At 40.8% G+C, this 18,615-nt stretch overlaps 1 protein-coding gene across 1 annotated transcript in view; it reads right to left on the bottom strand.

Annotated features, from left to right (window-relative positions):
• Positions 1-18,615, bottom strand: part of CAND1 (cullin associated and neddylation dissociated 1) — a 50,835-nt gene that overhangs the window by 14,262 nt on the left and 17,958 nt on the right. Inside the window, exons 3-7 of the mRNA XM_090042482.1 lie at positions 6,139-6,293; positions 2,568-2,691; positions 1,845-2,101; positions 1,659-1,764; positions 541-686 (exon numbers count right to left, since the gene is read on the bottom strand). Of these exons, the coding sequence (XP_089898608.1) occupies positions 541-686; positions 1,659-1,764; positions 1,845-2,101; positions 2,568-2,691; positions 6,139-6,293 (788 nt within the window). The remainder of the gene's footprint in view (positions 1-540; positions 687-1,658; positions 1,765-1,844; positions 2,102-2,567; positions 2,692-6,138; positions 6,294-18,615) is intronic.

The following is an 18,615-nucleotide window of genomic DNA, read 5'->3' as shown; positions in this document are numbered from 1 at the left end:
ACAGCAAACCAAAGTTCTGAAAGCTAGTCTGTTCATGATGTTTTACTCTTATTACAGATACCATACCAGCAGAAGATCTGGCTGCAATATTGAAGAGATCTCTAGTTTTAATACATAGTTGATTTTATCTACTGTGACACTCTGGAATTACAGTCAGATGACATTTCATCAACGAGGGTTCAATATGCAAACAGCGATCACTGAAAGCCAAAGCTCATCAGTATTTAGGTACCAATATTCAAAACGCCCAAAGCAGAATTGATCTAAGTTATGCAGTTTTCTGTAAGCTGTGTAGTTTAGATTGGAACCAAACAGAACACACATTCAACCTTTGATGGGTGAGGGAGGGGAGGGAAGGGGGCAAATCTTAAGACAAGGATCTGTCATTTTTAAGCCAGTCTGCGTGTGCTGAATTTCTGTTCTGTTATAGGTACAGACTGGTTTCCAATTAGTTATGCTAGTAAAAGTGTAATGTTTGTATCTGACCTTGATTTAGTTGAGGTTCACACGTTCTTCTTCCCAAAGCCAAAAAATATATACCTTGATCATCATCATCACCACCGTCTGCATCCATAGCATTTTCATCTTCATCTTCATCATCATAATTGTAATTGGGATCATAAGTAAGGTATTTAAGACAAATGTTTATAATGGTAGACACATGAGGATAAACTTCTTTAGGACATCTGCATGATAAACACACACACACAAAAAACCTCATCTCCAAGAATTAAATAACAAACAAAAGGCATTTAACACTGGGTACTTTGTTATGGGATCCATTAGCAAAACTGAAATAGTCAAAACTTCATTGCAGATGTTTTTCCAGAATTCAACTCACTCAGCTATAAAAATGCAATCCAATCTGAAATTGGCACACAAGACCTCAGGCCACAAAGAATACAAACAGACATAGGATAAGCTTGCAGAACTAGAAAGAGAACATGGAGTTCTATCAGCAGAACAGAAAGCAAAATACAAATATAGTTCACTAGTAACTTGGCAGTGGTACAGTCTTGTTCTCCATAATTTAGATACCCAAAATGCTATCATAATAATTGCTATCATCATTAAACAGTGGTAAAGGAAGCAAGCAAATCTCATTCTTTCAGAAAAAGCACAATGGACAGACAGCAAAGAAAGCATGCTTTACACTGTCTAGGTTTCAAAGATTAAAAAAAAGATAATTCAGGGCCCCTCAAATTACCCAATGTGATCTCCTGTTTAAACACAGGTTGTAGAATCTCATGATCTATTTGTGAAACTATGTTCTTTCAGTTTCCACTAATGAGGATCAAGCATTATCCACGAGCACTGTATTGATTAAAATATGAAGTAAAATGTTTATTACTTTGTCCCTGAGGCATGAATAGCATTAAAATGCCATAGTTTTGTGCAAGTCAAGAAATATTATGGTGGTTAGCAGTTAAATAATAAAAAACTAATAAAATATGATAAGCTATATTATATTCCAAAACTAAATAAGCAAAGATCTCTCATAACAAACATCTCCATTAGTAAAGGAACCATGTGCTATGTGGTTTATTACAATGCTTTTTAACTGCTCAAGAACTAGCAGTAAAACTACCATTGTAATCAAACAGTACACAATCGGTAAGAAAATCCAAACTTAAGGGTACTTGAAAAAAACAACTTACCGCCTCACAAAGGATTCAAAGGCTTGAATGCAGTACTCTCTTAGTTCATCATCATCCACATTACAAAATTTTACCACCAAAGGGATTATTTTCTCAAGATATTCACCTGATAAAGAAAGTTGGAATAGTAATTAGTCACATCTAAAAATACTTAGAGTTACCAAAAAAATATATGCATTCTCTTACCTATTCTGTGACCAGCTTGCCTACTGATAGCAGCAATACATTGTATATAGGTCCTAGTTGTTGACATGGAATCATTTTTAGACAGCTCTGTCAAGAGGTGTTCAATGAGGTCAACAAAAACTATATTGCCACAACTCATAACCAGATGACCAAGAGCAATGATGGTTCTTTTCCTCACAGCAAGTCTGGGGCTAGTCAGCTGGGGGAGCAGACAGGTCAGAATTGAAGGATGGAAGTTAACAAGCAGTCCTCCTTGCCTTTAAACAGACAAAACACAAACTCAAACCAACTGAACATAGAAAAGATGTTGTTCTTATATTGTACCACAATTATTCCCAAAGTACCATACAAATAGTTACATTAAGATCCTATTTAGAATTATTTAGGAGAAAAAGTTACTGCTTTCAGACACACTTTAATCATATTAATAAAACTTTAAGAGACCTTCAGCAATGCCAAGATAGAGCAATCAATTACTCCAACAGTCATTAAGCTTAAATGCATTCTAATCTTAACACATTTGTTTGACAAAGTTTCATTTTTATTCACTTTCCTTAATATGGATCAAGTTATACAACTATTTCACATCTTTATAAAGCTTAAAGTATAACCATGTTAAGGTTATTCAGTAGAAAACAAAATTTTGGGGGCGGTTTTGTGGGGGGGAAGGGTGTGCAGAATTTATCCACTTAAAGTGCAGCATTGTGTGGAATAGTTGTTTACCTGCTCAGCATGTCAGCCATTATGTCCAAGGCCTCTAGTTGAACAGACACATCTTCCTGCTTGGCTATAGCACTAGTAAGACGCCCTGTGATCTTTTTACAAACATTGGCTGCTAAGGCAGATCCTGAAAAAACAAAACCATGACATTTTCCTAGTGAAAACATACAAGTCCAATACCAAATTTAATATGTGAAAGTATGACAAGTCATTTGGACACGCCATTAGGAGCACATTTCTCACAGAACAACCACTTCCTTTCTGACCTCCATATCCTCGCACTCAAATGAAGTTTACCTAACACTTTAAAAAAGCAAACTTGGGAACAAAAAATTATCAGTTGGCTTATACTAAGAACCAAGGACTAAACACAGATATTCGTTTTATGGCACACTATATTTTACCCGACTCCTGAATTCTTTCCAAACACAAAAAAATGGGACTGACCCTCCTCAGTGTCTCAATCTCCCAGTAATCAGCTTTTCTTCTGCTAATTGGGGCTGCGCCCAGACGTGTGTGGATGTTTGGTTCCCTGAGGGCAACTAGCAGTGGGGCACCTTGTACAGCCACTAGTTGCCCCCAGGGAATGCCTATGCAATGCATACTCTAGCATGCAGCAAGTTACCCTGGGTGGGGCAGGGGAGGCTGAGGCCAGCACTGGGGTGGCCCCAGCAGCCTTACCAGGGTCTTGGGGGCCTCCCAGGGCTGCAGCAGCAGCAATCCTACCACGCAGAACCTGGCTGGCAGTGAACTGCAGCTCCAGACGGTCAGGCTCTGGCTTTGGGCAGTGCATGCTGTTGCCATGTGCGCCACTCTGCTTTTTTTTTAATCCCCCACAGGTTTTTTTTGACCCCTGGATATCCAGGGGTCAAAAAAGCCCTCTGCACTGCTCCCTTGAAACGTGGAGAACAATTGAATGTGTGGTATGTAGCACCACAGACATCTACAGCGCCACATACCACACAGCCTCTTCATCTGGATGCAGCCTGTGTGTCTGCTACCCCTGGGAATCTCTCTCAGCCCCTCCAAACTACTGTTTATACTATGCTGTGAATGGCTCATTCTGGTCAGACCTGCATTTGAAAGTTGTCTAACTCTATCCCAAATACATACTTAGCTTTTATTAGACTATCAGCTTAAGAAATTCTTGCTTCTCTCAAGTCATTTGGAGAACCTTTAGCTATTAATGACTGTCCAAAATAAATCTGAATTCACTGCTGTGCATTAATGCTGAAGGCTGCCCTACCTAGAAACAGATACTGAACAAGATAACATTCACCATTCTTGCATATGAAATGTACATAAAAAGGAACGAAGTTTCTGCTAGCAGTGAAACTAACAAGGCCTTTTTTTATATGCAGACCTTAAAAGGATTGCAGGCATAAACTTGACAATGATTTTCTAAATTAACAGATAACCATTAGTCTAACTCTCCAAAAAGAGAGTTCTGGATTCTCCAAGTTTGTAGTGAGTTGTATTCTCACCAATGTCTATGCCATTCAAATTCACATACTGAACTCTCTATATAATCAGATCACCAAACAACACGGTTAAATTTGAAAGTGAAGTGTGTTATTATCCACTAACAGGAGACTGCCTTAATTTAACAGTTGTCTGGTATACTGCAATTTTAGCTTGAAATACTAGAAACTTCAAAACATACTGAATAAACATGGACAAAAATATCTAAATTCCATAAATATCACTTTAAAAAGTGCCTAGGAATACTGTAGCAAGTATTACACACACACACACACACACACACAATGTTCTTTTACCCACATATGTCATTCCATTAGTCCCTGTGCCTAAACAGCTTGCTTAGAGTCTTATACAAACAAAACAATTAATTGGAAAACCAGTATAAAAACTATAAAAGTTAGCAAGGGTCTTCCCAGCAGATATAAACTAAAATTATTTTCATGACCTTTTTAAAACTGACTTGATAGCAAGTCTATGTCTATTTCAGTATGAAAGAAGTAACAGTATTTATACTAGGGGTGGGCAATTATTCCAGCTGGAGGGCCACTTAAGGTCTGGGGAGCTGTTGAGGGCTACACACACAAAATCTATTAGAAGACATCATTTTAACAAATTATAGATTTAAAAAAATCATATACTAAAAACCAAACATCTACTATAACATTTAAAAAAAAAAACTTTTTCCTGATTTTTCCCCCCTAGTAGAGGCGCCTGCATAATAGCTCAAAATAAAGTTTCTCTCTAGTATGTTGTGTTGGGGAGAGGCTGGAGGAGCATGTAGGGGGTAGGGGTTCACGCAGGTGTGTGGGGAGCTGCCCATATGCTTGGTGCCAGGAGCTGGCCAGAGGTAGGGGGAAGAATAAAGGGAGGAGTGGCAGGGGGTATGTGCAGCAAAGCTCGCCCAGGCGGTCCACACTGCACCGGCATCTAGCCCATGGCTGCCCTTGCAGCACTCTGTATGAAGTTGTTGTGCCTGCTCCCGCCAGGGCAGTCTGCATACTGCTTGGGTCCCCCTGCATCCAGTGGCTCCTCCTCCTCCTGCCCCTGCTACAGCATTCCAGGTCGGGGGGGGGGGGAGGGAGGGGGAAGAGGGAAGCTGCAGCTAAATGGCTCCTGCCCCAGTGCATAGGGCTCTAGCTCCTGGCTGCCTTCCATGCACTCAGTCATCCAGAGCGATGACCTGCAGGTAGAATGAATGGAAAGCTGCTGGGAACTAGAGCCTGACATGCTGGGACAGCAGCCACCTGGCTGAAGCCTCCCCACCCCCGAACTGGAACAGAGCAACAGGAGCAGGAGGAAGAGGAGGACAAGCCGTTGGAGGCAGGGAAAACTGAGCAGTACCTAGGCAGCTACACTGGGAGCAGTCCTGCTGGGAAGCTGTGTGCGCTGGCCAGGGCCAGGATTGTCCAGTGGATGCAGGCAGGAGTGTGGCATGGACTGCCTCAGGTGGGAGCAGGCAGGGCTCAGCCCTATGCAGAGTGCTGTGGGCCAGATCCAATTAAGTGGTGGACACCCACCCATGGGCTGGATGCAAATCAGTTGGCAGGCTGGATCTAGCCCATGAACTGTATTTTGCCCACCCTTGATTATAACAAAAGAACCACAAAAGACGCACAAAAAATTAATTTTCATCTGATGACAATGAATTTCAACGTCAATGCTAGCAGATGTACATCTGAACCTACTTCACTTTCAATAAAATAAAATAAAATGATGAACTGAATGCAGAGAAGAAATTAAGTCAGCATACCTTATTCTTTAAGTTGGGGGTTGACTACGTTGTCCAGCAGTGGGCTGGCGCTTGGGCTGTAGTGTGGCACAAGCAAAACACTTGGCCACACAGTCATGGCACAGAGCAACACAGGCGAAGCCCCACCCCCAGACCAAACACCCAGAAAGCTTCTGCTCTGCAGACCAGATGTTTACCTTCACATACGGAAACGTGCATCCAATAGAAGGGGAAAAAAATTGCTGCTAGGGAGCAGTGGAAAGTGGGGCCAGTGTCATTAGCACAAATCCAGCTCACGGGCCATACACTGCCCACTCCTGCTTTATGTAAACAGTGGGAAGGGAAAAGGGCATAATTTCTTACCACTGGAAGCCGGTGGAAGTTCTCCAATGACCGTCTTGAGGCCAATGCTTGAAATATCACGCAGCTGCTCTTTATCCGAAAGCATGTTAGTACAGAGCGTATCTACAATGGTCTCCACCTGATATTCCTTTACCTTGCTGACCAACGGGCCAAGACTGTAACAAAAAACAAAGCCACGCAAAAAGCAATTAAATCTGCAGTTTTAAACAGAAGAGACAACCACCTACATATACAACCATCACGTTAAGGGTTCTCCATTTAAAAGTATTCTTCATTTAGTCAGACAGTGATTGTCCTAAATTAAGATAATTGCTATTATTTGTGCTTTTTATTGAATAGCATTCTTGAAGTGGCAAACCAAGTTTCCATTGATTATGACTTTTCCCCTGTAAATACCCAGACACCATGCTTTAAAAAAAAAAAAAAAATCTGCTTTCATACCATGAGTTTAAAGCCCTTTAGATCCAACACATTTTGTACCAATGTTGGTACTTCATGCTTTCAAAACCGAGAGTAACACCTACACCTTTTTAACTAAAAAAAAAAAAATTTAAAACAAAACTACCACATCCACTGAAGGAGTCCCCTGAGGTTCAGTGGTAGAATCCTTGTCTGTCACACAGGAGAGACAGGTTCAATTCCTGGACACTTACACAAAATACAGCCATGGAGGCACCAAATGTCTGGTCCTATTCTAGCTTTTGGATTCTGTTTCAGTGGCCTAAAGGGGAGATAGAAGATCTGGGCAGCCTTCACTTAGGCTTATGCATCGAAGGTCTGGGTGATCTCTCATGCGTACATCATGATCTGGAAGGATCAACAGTTGCCAAACCATAACCACTGTACACAAGTATGTGCACTAAGCTACAAGTGCATACTTGAGCCACAAACTAAAGTATGCGCAAAATGTTAAAGGGTGAACTAACTGATTAAGGCACCTTTACTTTAGACTTGATTAGTGCTCAATCTGACATGCAACTAGACAAAAATTATTTCTAGTATTATGCTGTGTGAAACTGGGTGTCCAAGCTCTTGTAGACTCCAACCATTTACCCTAGCGTGAATATCTTTCTCTTTGTCTTCTCAGTGTTTTGCTGAAATTGGTTCCCTAACCATCCCACTATCCATTCTGATGATCAGGTCAGTCTCGTATACCCTCTGACTCACATACTTCCATTTGTACAACAATGTTGTGGTTCTAAGTTGGCACATCACTGAGCAACAAGTAGCATGACTTCTGGAAAACCTACAATGCAGTACCTACAAGTGGTGTTTACCTATAAATGGTAAATAGTAGAGCATGCTTTAAGCTTTTTTCAGTCCTCCACATCACTGACTCTTTCACTCTCTCCCCATAGTTACTATGATTCTTTATCAAAAGTGGCAAACAACAAACAATAAAAAACCCAGCAACACCTTTTCCCAAGCTACTGTTACCTCTATGCACTGAAATGTTTATCCAGGAGAAGAGTTGCTAACTTTATTCTTCTGATTCCAGACAAACACAGCTGAAGAATAAATTGGATTTTACTGGCTCATGCATCAAAAGATATAAGCACATTTCAACTACATGGCCAAATTCTATCACAATTACATAAAATTTTTAGAATCTGGCCTATCATTATTGGCAATAATGCATGACCAAGTAATTACAGCTTGACTTTCATATCCCAAATTTAGTTTGCGGGGCTGTTTCTGTTGCTGGAATGGTGAGACCACTGCTTATCACACTGGCCAAGTCTCATTGTTTTCTTGTACTGTCCTACCCAGCCACCTGTTGGCTCCTCATCTTATACCTAGGAGTCTACCAAACTCAAGGAGAGAGCTCGCCAATTTCATGGGCATATCCCAGGGCCCACTGCCATTTTTGCAGACTGAACATGGCAGGACTCCCCCACACCTGTGACTGGCTGAGCAGCCCCAGCAGTCCCACTATTCCCCCCCAGATTACCACATGGTTCAGTACTGCATCTTAATTACCCTTTTTAAACCTGGGGAAGCCATTAATCCATGTGTTAAGCATGGATTAATGGTTTCCCTGGGTTTAATCAGGATAATTAAGCCACAGTTTCTGGCCATCCCTGAGCACCAGACTCTACGATTCTGGCAGGCTCACTGCAAAAACACACCAAAAAACCCCAAACCCTATCAGCAAGCAGAGAAAAGGGTGAGAAGCCCCGCTGTCTTGGAGCATGGAGAAGAAGGCAGAGGGGAGAGGGCAGGGAGGAAGTGGGGGGGATATGCCCCCTGCTGCAAGCAGCTCCCTCCCTTCTCCCACGCCATGCTTCAAGACTGCAGGACCCTTCACCCTTTTCTTTGCCTACCGGTAAGGCTTTCTTTCTTTCTTTTTTTTTTTGGGGGGGGGGTGGAGGGGGCAGTGGTTGCAGAGAGCCTGCCAAAATGGGAATCCTGTCATTCTTCATGGTTTCTACACAAATCTCTTAATCACAAATTTAGTAGGTCCCTTATATTTAGATCAGTGGTTCTCAACTGGGTACTGTGGCATTCTTGAGTGCTGTAAGGTTGCTGTAGGGGTACTGTGGAAGTATCCTAGTAAAACTGCCTTCTGGGCTCCCCCTGCATTATGGCTCTCTTGTGCTATATAGCACTTCCTAATCTGGCACTCCCTACACTCCCCCCAGAAACAGGGGCAAGTCGAAGCAGACAGGTAAGTTCTGTTTCCCAAAGTGTAGGGGGTGCTGGACTAGGTAAGGTTACACAAGGCAGCTGTTGCCTACTTTAGGCTGAACAGAGAGCCCTAATGCAGGGGGAGCATGTACACATGGCTTAGCCATTTACAGGCAGGCAGAGCAGTTTCACCTGGAGGCTGCATAACTGCACTGAGCACTGAGGTAAGCTGAGGCAGCACCGACAGAGGTTCTCAGCTAGAGAAGGCCTCCACATTCAAAGTGGAGGTGGATGTCATGACCCTGAATAGGTTGAGAATCACTGACTTAGACTATAACCTCTTTAGAGCAGCAACCGTCTTTCTGTTCCGCTGGCACAGCACCTACCACAACACAAACCCTAATCATGGACCAGGAGCATAAGTGCTACAATAATGGTAGCTAGAAACAAAATCCGTCTTTAAATAAGAACAAGTCTGATAAGACCAAACTTCTGCAGTCTGTTTGTACTTAGTCACTTTCATCTTGTAAGACTGAAGCTCAGTCTACACCTAACCCCAATTTTTAAGAGTCAAGGGGAGGAATAGGTATCATCTGGTTAAAGATTAATTTTAAAAATTCACTCATTTGCATGGTTGCATTAGCAAAATGCATTAGCAAGTTTCAAAATCCCATTCCAACACACCTTTCTCTCTCACCCATCTTGGCTGTTTTGGACTTGTGTGTTCATTTTTCGAGACCTATTAATGTTTCCCCATGCTTGGGATGAAGTGTTCCAATTATTTCAAAGAAAGACAATCTTTTAAGACACCTATCACCAACTCCTTAACCTCCTTTAACACCATCAAACAGAGAACAAGTATTCCAAACACAACCTGGCTAATGGAAAAACATCCCAGCTTAGTTAATGCACACAATAGCTAGCTTAAGTCTTAAACACCTACTTCGTTAGCTTCCTCTGCTTATACTTTTTGATATACCTCTTGCCATTGCCCTTTTTCAGTGCTTTCTATAATACTGCATGGAACATAGTTCTTTGTCAGCAGCACCTGCAAAAACATGAGTGTATGCTTGTCAGGCCACAATTTATTTCTCTTTCTGTCAAAGTGGACAACATTACCTATTTTGAATGTTAAGGCAAACAGAGCCACTTCAGTTGCTGCCACTGAAGAAATGCAACAAATTGGTTTAACAGCATATGGTTACAATCCTCCCATAACCAATAGAGGCTTTCAAAATGGAGTCACGCACTGTTACATACATCTATACCAGAACACAGATCTGTTCTAAAACCACAATCAGCAGGGTCAGAAGCTATTGAAGCAATCCTAAAGATTTATCCACAATGCAACCTTCAAGTAACAGTAAGGTCAAAGCTTTGAAGCAACCTGTTATAAATATCTGGTTAAGGCTTTGGGTGTGTACACAGGAGGGGAGAAGAGAAATTTATTTGTTAGGTAATTATTTTGTAAAGAAAGTGCTGCTGCTCAGAGACTGCCAGCCTGATAGCCAACATTGTTACTTTGGATGATCACTACCACAAAGAACTACAATGTGCTAAATCAATATACATACAAGAACATCTAAACAAAGCTGTTCAGAAGCAAATTACCCAAGATATAAAACCATCCTGCCTGAATCCAAATATTTATTTTTCACATTTAACTTGGAATACCAACATATTTGGGAGACTGAGATGTCATCTCCTAAACATTAATTTTGAATACCATAGTTATTCACATAGTACACACACCATGAACCCAGAAAATCAGCCCTCCAAAACTGGGGTGCATGTTTTAAGCAAGGACACTGGCTTTCTTCATCAGAAGGTAAGCATGAAGATGCTGTGTTGAAAACTGGCTGCCAACTTCTCTGCAAGGAGGCAAAGCCCAAAGTTAACCCCCTCATAGCAGCACAGCTTGCTAGCTGAGAAAGAACCAGGTAGCCATTTTCCAACAGTCTCTCCATGGAAAAGTAAGGTTAGGCCATGACTCCTTCCTATATTTGGGTTCTAGAAATAAAAAAAAAAAAAAAAACAACAACCCAAAAATTAAATCAATCAATCAATCAATCAAGGCCCATGTCTTATTTGGGTGACATGCAGTATGCGAGAAAACGCATGCTTTTTTATTTTATTTCAACAGCAATCAAACTGAAAACCTGTAAGATACCTGAATTAAATGCCTGTGATCAAAGCAACTAAGCTTAATGATAACGGGGAAAAAACCTAGGAAAGCTTAAATTTCCAAATACCAGTGTTGTCTCTTAAAACATCAGACTTCTGATGCTGCAAAAGTTACCACAGTCAGAACCTTATTAAAATATATGAAACATTCAAAAGCTGAACAAGCAGATGAAACTAAAAATAAATACAAACTAATAGATTTAACTGAAAAAATAAACCAACTTTTACCTAGAGACCCGTGACTAATGTCACCCTGATGACTCTACTGTATCCTTTTTCTTCAGTTTTTGTAATAGTTTTTAGATGCAACAGGGGCATCCTATACAGGTGCCAGATTTTTTTTTCCCAACAGACTCCAGTTGAGCAGACTCAATAAATCTAATAAACGTGTTTCAGCAGCCTCCACATCACGTGTATTCAGCATTCCTGAGCTTCAAAATGGCAGTGGGGGCGCTTTAACCGAAACTCGCCAAACGAGCTTTAGTTAAAGCACCCTGCCGCCATTTTGAAGCACAGGACACTGAATACACAGCGACACTGTGTGGTGGGCCAGTAGGAGGCGCTCCTGCGTTGAGCCGCCCACCTCCCTGCGCCTGACCACCTTCCAGGCTCCGAATGCCTCCCTAGGGGTGCCTTATGCTCAGCCGACCCCTCTCCCAGAGCACACTCGCTAGTCTGGGGGTAACATCACCGCCACCACCCCGAGAAGGGACTGTCTCGGCCCTGCGTCCTCGGGGAAACACAGGCCTAATAGTCCGACGGGTACTCCACCCGGTACAGGCACTTGGGGCACTTCCCCAAGTCAGGGGGCAAAAAGTAAAGTCTCCCTTAATCCGCAGACCTAAGGGGTCTCTTAGGCATAATTAAGACCCTCCCCCCCCCAATAAGTCTCCCACACCAGTCAAAAAGGAGAACTTTATTGATTACAAGGGATAGGGTAAACTAGGGTACAGGATTGAGCAATATCTTAGAAATCCTAAAGAGCAAACAGTGTGGCTGAGGTAGCCTTTTGATTACGCATCTGTGTTACTGCCAGCTAAATATCTAATCAGACTGAGTAGCTTACTCACAAGCATCTTCCAAAGGCAGGTGAAGTTTCCCTTTGGAGGCAGGCAGTTCCTTGCTCATGAGTTTTGGGGTAAGAGAGAGCTAGTTTCAGATGGTAAAGCTTCTCTGTGTCCCCCGTGTGGCTGCTGCTTCACCTCATGGCCGAAGAGAGATCGCCTCCTAGCCCATCCTAACTTATATAGTATAGCCCCCGTGACCTCATTCACCTAGTCCAGTGGAGGTCAGCCCCAGTTGGCTGTCAGCCAACCAATTTGAAATACATCATCTGTCACCGGGCAGATTCCAGCTCAGCAGGTAGATGCCCCTCACCCAGGTAACTGATGCCAGTCACGTAGGCAGAGGGAGCAGGTTTCCCCCCTCCCTCAGGAATGCAGCCAGCTCAGGTTACCTAAAGAGACAGGCTGAGGTGTGAATCCTCTGTGCTGGGCCTATTTTAATCTCATTGTCACAGAGCAGAGAATTTGGGGAGAAACCAAGGTGGCTTTCTGCCACACACTGCAGATGCTTTAATTAGAGAGGCTCTCGGAGCTGTTCTAACTAAAGCCCCTATGCTGGAGCACATGTAAAGACCCCCAACCGGTCTTCAACGAAAAAACGTTTTCCTCCTGTGTCTGAAAAGTCTCTTTTCCTCCTGAAAAGTAGTGGGTACTAGAGTAATACAGCAGTAGTAATCACTGAAAAATTACCAATATGGAAGAACAGCAATAGGTATAAAGCTAACAGACTTCTAGCCACAAAGTTCAGATTCAAGGTTTGATTATTTAACTAAAACTGCAGTTGTTGCTTCATTCGTATGACAGTCCTTAAGGCCTTTGAAGTCCTTGAAAAAAAATCAAGTTCAAATAACTTGAATACTGGTTCCATGATGATAAAAATTTCTAGCTGCAAGGATTCTAGTGAACAATACTGGGATTATAAAGTCATAATATTAAATTAAACCCTATCTGTTAAATGTTGCTACACAATTCCCGTAAGGTCTGATGAAGAAACTAAATACTTCTGTACTTTGACTATCAGATTACTGGAACGATACTATTTGGATGAGCAGAGTCTATTTCCTTTCAGACTCCAGGTTAGCCACTTAACATAAGTTTTTTCTGAAGTAAAGGAGGTTAATAGAGTGCTGCTGCTATAATTTTATGGAACTGCAGATTGTATACAAGAATCCTGCTGGAATTAAGTTAACATCATGTCTCAAGAAAAATCTGCAGGGATGTCAAAAGCACAGACCAAACTAACAAAAAATTAACAATACTTCAAAAGAGGACTAGGTGCGCAAAAAGGAATATAATCTAAGTTAAGAATTGACAATATATGTTACACAACTGACTACTTTATTAAATTTTATCTTGGAACTTAAAGCATCACTTCTCCCTTCTCCCTGCTGTATCAGATAGCTCCAAAAGCTTTTAAATGGAAAAAAAAAACTACAGGTATGTGTTCAAACCTGTAGTAAGTATATACTGAGAAACGCTACCTTAAGAATAATTTTGCATTTATTTTTGTAGTGCGGTTAGAGAACTGCATTTATTTTTGTAGTGTGGTTGTAGTGCAGTCTTTTCTCACAAGAGAACTGGATCCAGAGTTAAGTCCAACAGTTACCACAATTCTGGATCCTGTGTTGAGCAGTCCCAGTGAGAGGATAGTTTACAGTTCCAGTCAAACATGAAAATCACCATTTCAGATAAGAAACCTACATGCAGCCAAGGCCAAGACAGATGAAAAGTCTGCCTATTATATGAGTACCTATGAACCGTGTACTCAGTGAATGAACTAGAGTGGACAGCAGATCACACGGCTGATGTGCTCACAGTAATGTAGATTGCAGATTGGTTGCTACATTTTTTCCTACTTGGATATTCAAGGGTATATGACTTCCGTCTTAAGGACTGTAAACAGGGGGATGTTACCTCATATTAAATATGGTGTTACCCCTAAATGGTCTCAAGTATTCTCATCTTCAATCACACAAATAAATCTGCTTGGAAACAAAAATATTCTTAAGTGAATTAATCACTTTCAAGTGTGCATGGACAAACTCCTATCTACTGTTTCTTGCAGTCCTTCCACTGCTCTCTCACACTGCACTCCCCTCTACACCAAAATTGGACTGTGGCCTCCATTGCTTGTAGGCCATATTGACTAAAATTATAAAATATAGCACACTGCAAAACAAAAGAACTGAATTCCGACAGATGGAAATACCTGCAGAATACAGTTCTATCACCGGGTGATAATTCAGTGTGCTGTACAACTACCATATTCACTTGATTCTAAAACAAGCCCTCTCCGACCCCATTTAGAACCGAATAGGATATTACTTTATTTCTTTTGCATCATTTCAACTAATCAAGCAGAAGAACACTTGCTGCTTAAGTTTTAAACAAATCATTAACTAGGTAGAGGATATTGACTAAGCATCTGGAATTGTTTTACTGACCCACTTTTTAAAGTAGTAACCTCTTCTGCCTCTCCTGAGAAAACATTTCATTTCCATTTACTCAGCTACTTTGCTTCAATGTATTTCATGCAATACTGAGAAAGCAGTTGGAAACTGAAAAAAGGGGAAAGGCTGTTTCCACCTACCAATCTATGAATAAAAATGAGATGAGAAAGAACAAAATCTACTATAGCAAGACCCAATGACCAGTAACAGCCAGTTCACTTGTCTAATTACAACCAATACTTCATTAACAGATCAGTTTTAAATACAAAATGTTTTGATAAGAAATATTTTTATCTAGTTTATCTAGTCATTTAGCTAACAGTTTTTGAAATGCTGTTTATGGATTCTGATTTTCTATTTCCATCCAAATGCAACCTGATAAATCACTAGTAAAAAAAATATGATTGGTAAACTAAACGTATCATTTACCTTTTCAAAATAAAAAGGAGAAATTAAAAATCAGAATAAATGTATTTTAAGTTGCATAACTGAGAAAATAAATATATAGAATACCCTTTTTATCAATAGTACAAAATGCCACGTTAAGGAGTATATTCATTTGCAATTCAACATGTTTTAATGATTACCAACCAGTGAGAATAAATCACTTTTTACAAAAATAACTAAGTACAAATGCAAGTTAAGATCAAAGTCAGTCATTTCAATCAAGGCTTCCTGTTAGCTAATTTAAATCAGCGATTTAGGTACTTTCGATTTAAAAATCAATCCATCCCCAAGGTAATTTTACTCTAATTTTCTGCCATTCTTCCACCTACAGTTATATTACTATGGTATCCAAAGCCCTCTAAAGCTCCCAAATCAAATCTGGGTGCACAACTTCCAATACATTTTTATCTTCCTTTTCACATTAGTAACTTTCATGTACATGACACTGACCTTCCATACGGTTTGGGCAGTTTGAAAAACGACACTGACAAAAACAGATGAATTAAAAGAAAACCAGGAGGAACCATACAATTTAATCCCCCGCTCTAAAATTACATAGGTCCTAGCAGGCATTTCACAACACTCTGCAACAGTGGTTTTCAAACTGCATTTCATGAAACCTTGATGTTGTACAACAGGTCATCAGGGGTTCCACAAATCAACTGGGGGTAATAGCAGAGTGGACTGGATAATGGCATGCCACCATTACCGAGCAAAGTAACCTGGCTCCCCATCAGCTCACAGCCGCAGGTAGAGGTTCCATGGCAGAAGAAATTATATGAAAGGGGTTCCGTGACTTCAGGAAATCTAAAAACCACAGCTCTGCAACAAAAAAATTTTTAAGTATACAGCTGAATGGTAAAATTCTGCACAAAGGGATAGCTGTACAGCATGCTGCACAGTTCATCTGAACAAATACAGAGCTTGCTTGGTGCAATAATTAAAAGCACTTTAAACCAGCAGAGAAAAACCTACTCAAATGCATTTTTGTTAGACCCCAACTCCATGCGCTGCCCAACAACTAGGGAGATGATGATCCAATCACTCATGGATCCTGCTACTCATTAGCCAGAGCAGACAGGGAGCAGATGTTATTTGCACATATTGCTTACAACAGCTTTATTTAGAATGGAGACAGCTTCAGGCAAGCTCCCTTACACACACCCAGTCTATGAACACGGGGAGCAGCCATAAATAGTAGTTTTCCCCCCCACATTTATACACTTTGGTTTATGCTCATTAACATTTATTCTACCCTGTCCCTCCTTTTGTTCCACCCATTTCTCCTCCTATTTCAAGCTCCACCTCTGTTTACTGTTTGCTTCATTAGCGTGGAATTGCCTTCGCATTTCATTCATTTACATCTTTTTGCTACGAGCACGTCTAAGACTGGTCAATGGGCGGACTTTAACCAAAACTGGAAGCTTCTGGAGGCTTCTTCACCAATCACCATTCACCTTTTCGCATCTGTTCATCTCAGATTCTGTTACCAATTACATGTTGTTTTTCACATTCCAATCTGGTTTTCTGTCTCACGTTTTACTATCTTCCACATTCCTAAAACATCACCTCATTCACAGCAGATTCACTTGCTGCTTTTTTCTCAGAAAATGGTTGACACAGCTAAGATGGTTACTTAGCATAAGCAAATGGCTGGCTTAGATATCATTCTGCCTTGTGGTCAGCAGCTCTACTAGGCCACAGATCATGCCTTTATTCAGTTGCAAATCCAATGCTCCCCAAGATCCAAATATTGTCACCCTAACACATTTCAGTTCTAGAGAGTTAATATCATGTACCCAGAGCAACCAAATGGATCCACTGTAATATTTCTGAATAGAGGTGCCCTTAGGTAGGCATTGCAGATAATTGCAGATAATTGAATTAATGGACTGTACAAGCCATGGTCAGTGAGTAAGTATGAAGAAGGACTGTAGAAACAGCCTGACCAATAGATAACCATCAGTTACCACAATCCAAGCTTTAAGAGTAGTCAAAAGTAGAGGCACTAGTTAAAAAACATGGCCATGACACTAGGCTCAGACTCAACATCATCATGAAGCCTAACAAGCAAAGACATCTTTAAACTAAAATGCAGTTGACAAGATCAAGCTGGAAGACATGGATGCATAAGTTTATGCACAGGGACCTGCCCAACTCGCAGTTTTGCAGATTTCGTGGAAACCACAAAAAACAGGATTGTCCACAGTTCCCAGGAACTCCAGCATTGGCTGCAACTTCCCACAAAATCAACCAAAAAAAGTGGTACTGACGTAGACTGAGTGAAGGCACCCTTTGCCAGTCAGCAGCATTTATTAAATCAGAGATGCATAAGTAGGGACCTAAGTCACAGCAAGACAGAAGGTTTTTTTTGTGGCCTGCTTGCAGTGCATAGGGCTGATTTTGTGGGTATTTTGCAGTCGTCCCCCCTTTACTGCTGATTGGTGCAGGGGCCCTGTTTTTTCTTGCACCAGAAAAAATTGCTTTATTATTTTTCTGCAATTAAAAAACAAGCAAAAATGAAGAGCTGGCATTTTCCAAGGTGTACTTCAGGTCTAAAAAGTTTGAGAATTGGCCTAAGGTGCAAATCTACCCTGCCTTCAGACTAACATGATTAAATACCTCTCTCTGGTCAAAGATCAAGGTAGTAACTTACGTAACTGAATATTTAAGAGAAACATACTGCCAAGCCCATGTTGTGGGAATATTTAATAAATGAGATGAGATAAGAGCTCTCAGTCCAATTTAATCACCCTACTGCAAGACTAGAAAGACAGCACCTTCTATGGCCAGGTTTCATCTTGTCTACACCAACCAGTTTCACGTGCTTCTGAAGACCGCCTATGTTAGAATCACTCCCCTCAAGATCAGAAGTACAAGTTATAAGGCCAGACTAAATGACTAGGCCTGAACAAGACAGCAAGGAGATTGATAGCATCTTGCAAGCTGACAAATAAGCCACTGTGTAACTAACTACCCAACAACATAAAAGCAGGCTGTTTTGACAGCACATGTTAACTGTAACTCTACAAAATGACCATAATTCACTTTTTTGTTTAATTTTTCCCGATTATATCTACTGACTGCAGCAAAAAGTTTTTAATACACTTACATAATTTTGCAAGACAAAAACAACTCAAAGTGGACTGGATTTTACCTTAGAAATCTATCAAAAATATTTATTAATTAAAATTAACCTTGTAAAACACAATGCAAGTTTCACAGGTCACTGAAGGTAAAACCCAAGTTACAGAACTAAATTTCAACTGATGCTGCTGTATGCAAAATCTAAAGAAGCCAGTCTGACAGGCAGACACCAAGCTGAGTCTGCAAGCCTAGCACATAAAAACATTTATTTGCCAACTGAGCACAACTCACGTGGAAGTAATTTAAAATATACACACAAACCAAGTATTAACAAATAAAAACAATGGGGATTGTAAAAGGGAGAAAATAGGCATCTGTGCCTGCTTTGTCAAAGAAAACACTTCTGATCTTTAGACTACATCCCTGAATTTTCTTAACTGCCTGCCTTTGAGGAGGTCCCTGATGAAAGAAAGGAAAGAAAGGCATCAGAAGCCAAGTATGCATTCAAGAGGAAAACAAACTTCTTCCTGGCTCCTAACTTTAACTGGCAGAAGCCCTCAAGCATGGGACACAAATAGAGTACAGAGTCTGTAAGCATATTTAAAGCTAAAGAGGAA

The sequence above is a fragment of the Crocodylus siamensis genome, chromosome 4, assembly GCF_052110815.1.
Source record: "Crocodylus siamensis isolate JL-2025a chromosome 4, ASM5211081v1, whole genome shotgun sequence".
In the NCBI taxonomy this organism is placed as follows: Eukaryota; Metazoa; Chordata; order Crocodylia; family Crocodylidae; genus Crocodylus; species Crocodylus siamensis.
Note: the sequence above shows the minus strand (reverse complement) of the source record. Positions and strands in the feature narration are given on the sequence as shown.